Source organism: Myotis daubentonii, chromosome 8 (genome assembly GCF_963259705.1).
Source record: "Myotis daubentonii chromosome 8, mMyoDau2.1, whole genome shotgun sequence".
Taxonomy (NCBI): domain Eukaryota; kingdom Metazoa; phylum Chordata; class Mammalia; order Chiroptera; family Vespertilionidae; genus Myotis; species Myotis daubentonii.
This window is the reverse complement of record NC_081847.1, coordinates 14613489-14624891: the sequence shown is the minus strand read 5'-3', so window position 1 is coordinate 14624891 and position 11403 is coordinate 14613489. Positions and strand designations below refer to the sequence as shown.

The following is an 11403-nucleotide window of genomic DNA, read 5'->3' as shown; positions in this document are numbered from 1 at the left end:
CAGTGTTGCTCAGTGGTTGAACATCAACCTATGAACCAGGAAGTTCAATTCCCAGTCAGGGCATATGTCTGGGTTTCAGGCTTGATCTTCACTATGGAGCATGCAGGAGGCAGCTGATTGATGTTTCTCATCTATGTTTCTATTTCTCTCTTTCTCTCCCTGCCTGTCTGAAATCAATAAAAATATATTTTAAAAATAAAATAAAAATTAGAAATCTGACAATGCCAGTCCTCTAGATCTTCATGTTTAAGCAGCTGCTTTTTAGTTTTCAACTTTTTGGGTCACCAATGGGCAAATTATGGTTGTGAGAGGAGGGACAGATGAGGACATGAATAAAAGATGGTGGGACATGAGTGTAAAGGAGGTGATGGAAAAGGCAGGCCTGCATACTATTCCATTGTGTGACTGCACCACAGCTTTTCAGCCACTCGTCTACAGATGGGTTCTTGGGCTGTTTCCAGATTTTAGCTGCTGTTGTAAATAATGCTGTTAAGGACATAGGGGTGCATATATTCTTTCTGAGTAGTGTTTCAGGTTTCTTAGGATATATTCCTAGAAGTGGGATCACTGGGTCAAATGGCAGTTCCATTTTGATTTTTTTAAGTAAATTCCATATTGTTTTCTATAGGGGCTACAGTCAATCTGCATTCCTACCAGCAGTGTACTAGCCTTCCATTTTCTCCACATCCTTGCCAGCACTTGTTCATTGATTGTAGGCATTCTGGCAGGTGTGCGGCGATATCTCACTGTAGTTTTAATTTGTATCTCCCAGTTGATTAGTGATGTTGAGCATTTTTGTAAAAAAGAAGAATTTCTGCCCTAGCTGGTTTGGCTCAGTGGATTGAGCGTTGGCCTGTGGACTGAAGGGTCCCAGGTTCGATTCTTGTCAAGGGCACATACCTGGGTTGCAGGCTCAATCCCCAGTAAGGGATATGTAGGAGGCAGCTGATCAATGATTCTCTCTCATTATTGATGGTTCTGTTGCTCTCTCTCTCTCCCTCTCCCTTCTCTAAAATCAATAAAAATATTTTTTTAAAAGAATTTCTTACCCTTTCCAACAACATGAACCCGGAGAATATTATGCTGGGTGAATAAACTAGTCAGAGAAAGACAAATACCACATGATCTCCCCTATAAGTGGAATCTAATTAACATAATAAACTGACAAACAAAATAGGTCCAGAGACATGGAGGCATGGAACAGATTGACAGATCTCAGATGGAAGTGGGGCTGGGAAGAGATTAATCAAAAAACTCATATACATACATGCATAACCAATGGACACACACAATAATGTGGTGAAGGCCTGGGGTGGAGCAGGGGCTGGGAGGAGGGTAGTGAAGGGGGGGGATTGGGGAACATCTGTAATACTGTCAACAATAAAATAAATTTAAAAAAATTAATAAAAGGCTGGGCTGCCAACATTCTACAGAGAGAAGTTCACAATGAATTCTTGGGAACTGATAAATCAGAAATAGAGTTTTATTTATATTAAACATAAAAAAACTAGTAGAATGTCTATCTAGCTATCCATCCATCCATTCCTCTAAACATGAAGAAGAAGAAGAAGAAGAAGAAGAAGAAGAAGAAGAAGAAGAAGAAGAAGAAGGAGGAGGAGGAGGAGGAGGAGGAGGAGGAGGAGGAGGAGGAGGAGGAGGAGGAGGAGGAGGGAGGAGGGGGAGGAGGGGGAGGAGGGGGAGGAGGGGGGAGGAGGAGGAGGGGGAGGAGGGGGGGAGGAGGAGGAGGAGGAGGAGGAGGAGGAGGAGGAGGAGAAAGGTAAAGAGCTAGCATGTGAACTAAATCTTCATCTTTTATAGCAAGGACCCACAATGTCTTTCATGGGTCCTAGGGCTTGTAACAAAGTGGTAAAGGGTAGCGGTGGGCACTTGCTTTTTATCATCTTAAGGTCTTCTCTACATTTGATTTTTACTTTAGAACTTGAAATTTTTATCAAAGTAATTATATTTATTAATAGATAGAGCATTACAGAAATAATTAACTTAGTGACATTCCTGAGTAATCTCATTCCTCAGGCACAGGCCTAAGAATGGTTCAAAATCTCCAGATTTTCTTTTATTTGAGCTTAATAAACCATTATCTTTATTCTTAACAAGTCAAAACCTTTCTCTGCTTAGTATTTTACAACTTGCTTATCAGATTTATATAGAGGACACAGCTTTCCTTGTCAGTACATGCACATATTTTTGTTGCTTTTAAAAATCTCATTTCATGGACATTACATATCTTATTTAATAGTCTACTTTGATACATATTTGGGCTAATTTCCTTTACTGTTAAATTTTTTGTGACAGTAAATAATTTTTCAGTCAATTTTGTACACATGGGCACATATTTCTGTGGGATGCAATCCTAGAGGCAGAACATCGTGTAAAGGAATGTGTAACTTTTAACTGTTCAACAGAGACTGCTAAGTCACTGTGAACAAAGACTGTTGGATTCCCACTCTGCCAATGTTGATAAAAGAACCTTATTTAGAAGGCATTGTTATTGTATTTCATTTTTTTCCCAATATGTAGGAGAATAGTGACATTTTATTGTTGGGTTAATTTGAATTTTTATTGTTGAGGAGGTTACTAGTAAGCATATTTTTATATGTGTATTAGAGACATTTATATTTTTTTATGATTTGTGTATTTGTGACTTTTATGTAAGTTACCTATTGGATTTTGTCTTTTTACAAAAATAATTACTTGTAATGGCTCTTTGATATTACGGAAATTAAAGTTTTCTGTGTCAGATTTGTCAAATTCTTACCACTTGTCTCACTTCACACCCAATAGGATGACTATAAAAAAAGACAGATAATGCCCTGGCCAGTGTGGCTCAGTTGGTTGGGTGTTGTACCATGTACTAAAGGGTTGCTGGTTTGGTTCCTGGTCAGCCCACATGCCCAGGTTTGGGGCTTGATCCCCAGTACGGTGTGTGAAGGAGGTGGCCAATCAACGTTCCCTCTTGCATTGATGTTTCTCTCTCTTTCTCTCTCCCTTTCTCTTTGTTTTTCAAAAAGACAGATAATACTTAATGTTGTCAAGGAGGTAGAGAAATTTGAATCCTTATACATGGCTGATGGGAATATAAAACAGTAGATCCACTTTGGAAAACCATCTAGTAGTTCTTCAAAAAGTTAAACTTTGAATTATAGAATCACCATGTAAGCCAATTAACTCCACTTTAAGAGAAATAATCCTCTAGATAAATAAAACAAAAGCTTAAACATGAATGCTCACAGCAGTATTATTCATAATAGCCAAAAAGTGGAAACAACCCCAATGTCCACCAATTGATGAATGGATCAAATAAATATGTAATATAAACAATGGAATAGTACTCAGCAATAAAAGGAAATTAAGTAGCAATGAATGCTACAACATGGATGGACCTTGAAAACATGCCAGCATGGTTGATGCCAGCTGACAATTTATGGTATTTTGGGTAACGGCTTCTGCCAGCTGTGGGCCCGCAGCTCCTTGGCTCAGGCACCACCAAGGACCTCCCCTCCCTAGGCCTCTCAGTCCCAGACTCCCCGAGACTGGCTGTTTGGTGCCTCTTCCTGCCTCTAAGCCCATAAAATCAAGTAACAGGACCCTGAAATAAATGGCTGTGGAGGTGCTTTCTGTTCCAAATGGTTTAGTCTAAAGCCCAGAAATGTAGAAGGTTAGGAGGCATAGAATAAGAGTGAGGACTTCTTCATGGTGAAGGCGGAGGGGGAGAGGGGGGCGGGCATGTGATGGCTGCTGGTGAGCCTGTGAACTGAGGGGTGAGGGACCCCTGTCAGAGGTGCTGCTCACTTGCCTACATCACAGGGGCTGGGCTTACCTCACAAAAGGGCCATGGCTGTGACCACCTGGCTGGGGAGTATATCCAGAGGACAGAGGCAGCCCTGAGCTCAGGTCCCACTGACACCCTGACCAGGCTCAGGCATGAACTAAGCGTGCTGGGGACCCAGGGTGCCACAAGGGGGGAGCTGGTCAGAGCCCAAGTCCCCAGGAAGGAGAAAGATACCGCCGTGAGTCAGGGCACTCAGGCTCAGCAAGCAGGAAACTGGTGGAGGACTTGGTTCTGAGGTGGGTCTGGGGTAAAGCGGTACTGGGTGGGAGATGACAGGAATGCTAGGGTGGCCTCCATGTATGCCCCAGGCCTCTTATGTCAGAGTCACAGAGCAGAACAGGCCAAAGTTTGCTGCTCAAATGGCATGGGTTACCAAATCAGTGTAAACCATTGACCAAGAAGCAGGGCAATGAGAAGGAGCAGGTTGAAATGCTTAAAATATGTGGTCAGTGGGGCAGACGTGGAGTCAGGCATGTTCTCTGTGGCATCAGCCTCCTGCGGGCGAGTCTGCTTTGCCCTCGCACAGCTGGGCACACTGTGTGGCCTTCCACACAGCCTGGGATTCAGTTTACGTTTTCTGGGGAGAGGATACATGGGGCCAGAATGGAGTCACCAGTGGGCAGCAAAAGAAGACTTTCTGAGTATTGTGTGCTGTGTGTATCATATGTGCGCTTACTATCTGATGAGGGGAGATGCAGAGCATAGTTTTGAGGCCTGTACGACTACTTTCATATGTGCTCCTGGGAAGGAAACAATAAGAGAAGCTTTGGGAACTGTCTTCTCCCCATGACAGTGCATCTGCTGCAGGTCCTCATGGCTATCTGTACACACAGACTTGACACTGTGAGGCACCTTCACTGGATACACAGGGACCTTGCAGATAAGGCAGCAGGGGTCGTCGGGCAGGGAAGAAAGGTGTGTGTGTGGGGGGGTGGGGGGCGGTGTGCGCGCGCGAGCGCGTGAGTGCACGTGCTTCCATGTGTGAGTGCATAGAGGTATGCATCCTTCCAGAAAGAAAAGAGCTAAGACAGGAAAATGAACAGATTGTGATTGCAGATTTCTCCCATGGTTTCTGTCTGGGGAAGAAGAGAGAGAGCCCACAAATAGCAATGTTTACAGAGATTCTTTCCTTTTCATCCCAGTCTGGTCCACCTTTCGCCCTGGAAGGACAGAGGGAGCTAGCCTGAGCTCCCTTGGCTGCGGTGCTATGGCCAGACTCTACCCAAGCCTACTGCTCCTGGTGGCCACTATGGTTCTTGTATCCAGAGATATTCGCACCTGGGGCTGGAAGAAGGTGGTGAGGGAATTCAAAGACATCCCGGAAAGCTATGTCTATGTGCAGCAGGCGCTGTGGTTTGCCATGAAGGAGTATAACAAGGCCAGCAAAGACAAGTACACTTTCAAGGTGGTGAAAGTGCTGAAGTCCCAGGAGCAGGTTGGTGGGCATTTGCTCCTCAGCTCTCTGCGTGTCTGTGGTTGTGGTGGGGCCGTTGTGTATGAATGGAAAGCAGCTCAGAGATAGATGCCTTTAGCCAAATATATTAATCTTATTTTAGGGGTTCTTAGAAGAAAATTAATTGTAATGTATCCTTTACTATTCTGAAATAGAAATAGAAAATATCCATTTTGGTAACTTAAAATTGATGATACTCACATCATTAAACATAGGTAATAGCCCAGAAGGGCTCTTAAAGAGACCAAGTTTGGGAAAATTTGGCTAATATCAAAATGAGTGAGACAGGGATTAATTATTATATGGCCAATAAGCAAAGAAACTGCAGGTCTAGTTTTCACTGATAAAGAGAATCAGGGCAGAGAAGAGGAGGCTTTTCTTTACACAAGAATGCCTACTATATCCAGTTTTTCTCAGTGGTTAGAGCGTTGGCTCACAGACTGAAGGGTCAAAGGTTCGATTCCAGTCAAGGGCATGTACCTTGGTTGCAGGCTCGATCCCTGGCCCTGATCGGGGCATGTGCAGAAGGCAACCAATTGATGTGCCTATTTCATATCGATGTTTTCCTGTCTCTGTCTCCGTCTCTCCCTTCCACTCTCTAAAAATCAACTGGAAAAAATATCCTCAGGTGAGGATTTTAAAATAATGTCTACTTACAGATGTAACTAAAAAATCACCTTTTGCAATGACCATGGTAATCACTAACTCAGGAAAAAGATCATCAATAAATTCTACAACCAGTGGGTGAGAGAGAGCTGGAGAACAAATTTCTTAATTAATTATAATGGAGAAAAGATACATTTTCTGGTGAACACCTCACTCCACAAATGTACCAACACTGGGGAAATTGAAATCATGTGCCCTGATGTGATATCCCTGAAAGGACACAACATCAACATCACCTGTTTATGTTATTCTTACACACAAAAAAAGCATGCCCTGAACTGTCATGAGGAACAATTAAAAAATCCATATTATGGGACATTCCATAAGTTCACTTAACAATATCTACGTCACCCCGCCTGGTGTGGCTCAGTGGTTGGCATCCTTCTGTGCACCAGGGGTAGGGGTGAATGGGGGTGGTGGTGGTGGTGCCAGTTTGATCTCCCATTGGGACACCTGCCCCAGGTGCAGCTTGATCCCCAGTGGGGGACATATGGGAGGTAGCTGATCGATGTTCCGCTCTCACATAGATGGTTCTCTTTCTACCTCTCCCTTTCTCTTTCTAAAAATCAATAAAAATATTTTTAAAAATCTTTAAGAAAAAATTTTTGTTTAAAGAGATCAATGTCATGAAAGACAGGGGAAAAGTAGGAACCCTATTCTCAATTAAAAGAGGTTTAAGAAACATGACAATAAATGTAATGTGTGGTCCTGTATTATCTCTTGGATTAAAAAAATTATCGATAAAGGCCCAGTTGGGTGTGACTCAGTGGTTGAGTGTCGACCCAGGAACCAAGAGGTCACCGGTTTGAATCCTGGTCAAGGCACATGCCTGGGGTGTGGGCTTGATCTCCGGTAGGGGGCATTCAGGAGGCAGCCGATCAATGATTCTCTGTCATCATTGATGTTTCTATCTCTCTCTCCCTCTCCCTTCCTCTCTGAAATCAATAAAAATATTTTTTTTTAAAAATATAAAGAATGTTATTAGGGCAATTGAAGGAATTTGAATATAGATTATATCATAGAGGCGAGCATCGAACCAATTAGTATTTCCTAAGAAAGATAACTGTGCTGTGGTAATGTAAGAGAGATCAAGATAAGGCTGGTGGCCAGTTGGGGGCTGTTGAGTGTGATTTAAATCAGCCTGTTTTTATGATTTGGAGGCATTCCTCAAATATAAAGCAATCGTTCTCAGCTGGGTATGGATTTGGGTTGGCGGGGGAATTTGGCAATAACTGGAGACATTTTTGCTCATCACAACTGAAGAGCCAGCTATTCACATCCAGTGGGTGGAGGCCAGGGTGCTGCTGCTAAACACCCTCCAGTGCAAAGGAACTACCCCGCCCCCGAGAGTGAGGGCTGAGGTTGAGAAACGTGATATGTAGTCATAATAACGTTCTAGGAGTACATATGTTTGGAAGTTGTTGAGTTAAAAAATGAAAGCGAACACTCCATTTCTCGCATTTCCAGTCTGACTCAGCATTCCTGCAGGGACCAGCAGAAATGGTTTGCTCTGTCCCTCCAGACATATTCTATCCACTTCCTGACTACTTTCCCATTTTCCAATGTGGCCAGGACTGGAGATGAATTCAGCGGTCCTGCTGAAAACAAAGATAGGCATGAAATCACACTTAGAATTCTGCCTACCGCACCCATTTGGTTCGACGCCCAGGCAATTTATCTAGAATTTGCTATATTTTCTGAATTACCGCTTATTCTTCTGGAGTAAGTTATTGTGTTTAACTTGACCATTCTCTTTCACATGTTCTCGCCCCTAAATCTTGTAAAACTTGTTACCTTCTCATTCCTTTTTTAATGATAAAAATCTACATTTACCTTTGTGCGGCTCCAGGTCCTCACAAGGCCCTCCTGAATACAGGGCAATGGTGGGCTCTGCACAGATGAAGGTGCCCAGGAATTCAGGAATTTGGGAGGGTATATCATAGGGGATAAAGTGTGTATTGTCAAAATCGCCAAAGCATGGAAGCAACACACTCTAAGTATATTTCAGTTCTGGGATGCCTTTTCTATTGACTAGGCATGAAAATGCTATAACCGCTGGTGTCTTTGTCCCAAACTCCAATAAAGTTCTATTGAGAATATTTTCTTGTTTTATCTTGGGACAATTGTTCCTACTTTAAAATTAAATGCCATATGAGAGAAAGAGAGAGAGAGAGATCAAAATAAGAACCCTCTCTCCCAATTATTCCAAAACTTCTGGCAAGGAAACTAGGAAAGGGGGTCATTGACCCTAAATAGACAAGTTTATTTATCAGAGATGACTATTAATGCTATGCATTATTTAATGTTATCTAATTTTTAAGTTATTCAATGACAGGTCACAGATAGTTTGGACTACTTTCTTGAAGTCAAAATTGGCCGAACAATGTGCAAGAAAGCTTTAGGAGACAATGAAAACTGCTTATTACAACAGGATCCTGAAATGCAAAAGGTACGTGACTGAGACGGGGAGGAATGATGGCAATGGTTTGGTTTGTGACCCAGACAGACAAAACTGATAGAACCAACCCATTTTGAATTTCAAGTTTCCTTTTCAAACCATATTCAGAACTGAGGGTGGCCAGGTTCTAGATATAGAGCACTGTTTTTATTATGTTGTGCTGATACCACCTTCCCCTCACTACACACACACACACACACACACACACACACACACACACACTCACTCACTCACTCACTCACATACACACTTAGTGGCTTAAAGCAACACCAAGCCATTGCTTTTCATTCTGCAATCTGGGCTGGGTTCTGCTCCCTGTGTTGTGTGCTGGGGTAAGAATGTTCCAGACGTCAGCTCTACTTATATGGCTGGTGTCTCAGCTTTGTATTTTATGCAACTTCAATTCTATTTGATGCTGCCATTCCGTACTGATGTAATGCATGTGTCCCTACTTTGTTTTTATTCTAACTGAATAACACTTTTAGGAGAGAGAGGAGGGCCACAAGACAACTCATCCCACACTGCATGTGCCCTGACCAGGAATCGAACCCATAACCTTTTGGTTCCTGGATGAGCCTGAAGCCCTGCTCATTCTGCAGGCCCTGGAAAGAGCGCTATGTGTCTCTTCCCAGCTTTCAGACTGAAAGCTTTCTTGGTGGTATCTGTCCAGGCTTTGAACCCCCACCCCACCCCAAGGAATGCAGGATCCTGCACTATTCTTTGCGGGTTGCCTCCCCTGGGAAGGACCCACTGGGCCCTCCATGCAGTATGGGGTCTCCGTGGGCTGCAGGGAAGTTGGCCCGGCTAGATGAAAAGCAGAGCTGGAAGTGAGGATTTCTGAGGATAGCCGCTTCTTGGGCCACCCTGGAGCAAACAGAGCCATGTCCCTATGGCTTCAGATCACAGGAAAGTGAATTGGCAGGAGCCCTTCCAGCTGAGAGAGGCTGGCTCTGCACATCATAAAACAGAAACTTAAAAAAAATATATTTTTCTTTCTTAAAGCTGATTATTCTTTTTGTCTCTTTTAGATGCTTCATTGCACCTTTATTGTTCTAACCAAGCCCTGGTTATTTGAACTCACTCTGCAGAAGAAACATTGCAAAGATATCTAATTGTCTTCTAGTACATTCTGCCAGTCTCACGTTCATTTAAAGAAGCAACAACATCTGCAAAATATTTAAATAACACAGCTGGCCCACTGACTTCATTTTTGTGGACTTTTTGCTTTTGTGTGTGTGTTTTTCAAGGGCTGATGGTGGGAACGTGATGCCTTTTTACATTGTTGGGAAGCCTCTTCTAGTTGGCAATTCATCTGCTGGCAGGGATAATCTTCTACTGAGAATTGGAGAGAGTGTGAACTTGTCTCCATATTTTACCCAACTCTGAGCACAAGTTACTTTTCACTGACAGCCTTACAAAGAACTAAACGGAGAACCCAGTTGTCAAGCTGGTGGGTAGTTTTTGCATGGTTCCTAGGGTCTGGTTGCCTTGAGGGTGCCCTCATGGATTCATCCATGGATTTCCACAGAAACCTTCCTGCCTAGAACTTCTGGGAAGACACGGCCTAATGACTTAGAAACAGTTTTAAACTTCAGATCAACCTGGGAAATCACTGGATCATTTGGAGATTTATATTTTACTTGTGGTTTTGAAGTGAGGGAGAAAAAATGCATGAGTGACAGTGACTGGAGAGTAGGCTGCATTTGTGTGTGTGTGTGTCTGTGTGTGTGCGTGCACATGGTAGGATGCATTATCTAATGCTGTATGACTATTATGTTATCTAATAACCCTGCTTTTAGTGGCTTAACCAGTTTGCTTTTGTCTCTCACGGTGTCTGTGGGTCAGGTGTCTGTGGGTGGCTTGACTGGGTGGTCCCAGGTTTTATCTCTCATGAGGTTACACTCAGCCAATGACTGCACTGCCCTCACATGAAGGTTGGTTTGCCTGGAGAAACCACTTCCCAGACGGCTGCAGGTCGGTGTTGGCTGCTGGCAGGAGGTCTCTGTTCTCTTCCACATGGGCCTCTCCCTTGGGCTGCTGTGAGCTTGGCATGGTGACTGACTTCCTCCAGACAGAGTGTTCTGAGAGACCAAGACGGAAGCCAAGATGCCCCTTGTGACCGAGATTCACATGTTACACATCATCACCTCTTCTTTTAGTTATTGGTCACCTGGTTCAGTATGGAAGGGACCCTACAGGGGCATAAGGGCCAGGAGATGAGGACCAGTGGAGGCCCTCTTGAGGCTGGCTACCACAATGCATGTGTGTGTGTGTGTGTGTGTGTGTGTGTGTGTGTGTGTGTGAGAGAGAGAGAGAGAGAGAGAGAGAGAGAGAGAGAGAGATGATGATGATGATGATGATGAAGGAGGTTAACATGTCCAGAAGGAGGCTCTTTCTGAAACTTGAATGTGGAAACTATAGCACTGGTATGCAGGTCAAGGTCAGCAGGGAAATGTCAATAATAATGTAGGAGTGAGTTCTAACTTAGACATGTGAGAGATGCTGAAGTGCAGGGGCCACCTGGCTGACAGGTAAACACTCTCAAAGAGTTCTTTTCTTGCAGGATGGATGACAAGCACCTGAGCCTCTTTGTCTAAGGGTTTCCCCTTCACCAGGAGGGGCAGGCCAGAGTGCTGGGAAGGTGATGCCCCTGAGAGGAACCCTCAGTCAGTGGTTGAAGTTGGAAGATAAATATCCTAGCCTTCTGACGCCCCAGGAGATAACACCAAAATTTGATCTACCAGGTCTTTGGGAGGCGCCCAGCAAGACGGAGCCCATTGCCCACATTGTGATTCTGCTCACTGTTCCATGCTGCTTCCCCTCTACTTCCCCACGCCCCTCTCTGGTGTTTTCTGGGATCACCGCCAAATAAACCATTTGCACCTGAATTTCTGTGCCAATGTTAGCTTCTGAAGGAAACAGCCTCATAGTGGAGCCCAGGTCCATTATGTGAGGAGCAGCCTGGGGCCACCCTGG

At 43.9% G+C, this 11403-nt stretch overlaps 1 protein-coding gene across 1 annotated transcript; it reads left to right on the top strand.

Moving 5' to 3' along the window:
* Positions 1-5057: 5057 nt before the first annotated feature.
* LOC132240234 (cystatin-13-like) lies at positions 5058-9539 on the top strand. Its single transcript, XM_059707536.1, has 3 exons — positions 5058-5285; positions 8305-8418; positions 9456-9539. The coding sequence occupies exons 1-3, from the start codon at positions 5058-5060 to the stop codon at positions 9537-9539; spliced, it is 426 nt and encodes a 141-aa protein (XP_059563519.1).
* The last annotated feature ends 1864 nt before the right edge of the window (positions 9540-11403 follow it).

Bases quoted from the DNA above. Each gene is read 5' to 3' on its own strand.
- LOC132240234 (XM_059707536.1), top strand. From the start codon at position 5,058: ATGGCCAGACTCTACCCAAGCCTACTGCTCCTGGTGGCCACTATGGTT. The intron at 5,286-8,304 runs GTTGGTGGGCAT...ATTCAATGACAG, and splicing joins TGCTGAAGTCCCAGGAGCAG to GTCACAGATAGTTTGGACTA. The intron at 8,419-9,455 runs GTACGTGACTGA...TGTCTCTTTTAG, and splicing joins AGGATCCTGAAATGCAAAAG to ATGCTTCATTGCACCTTTAT.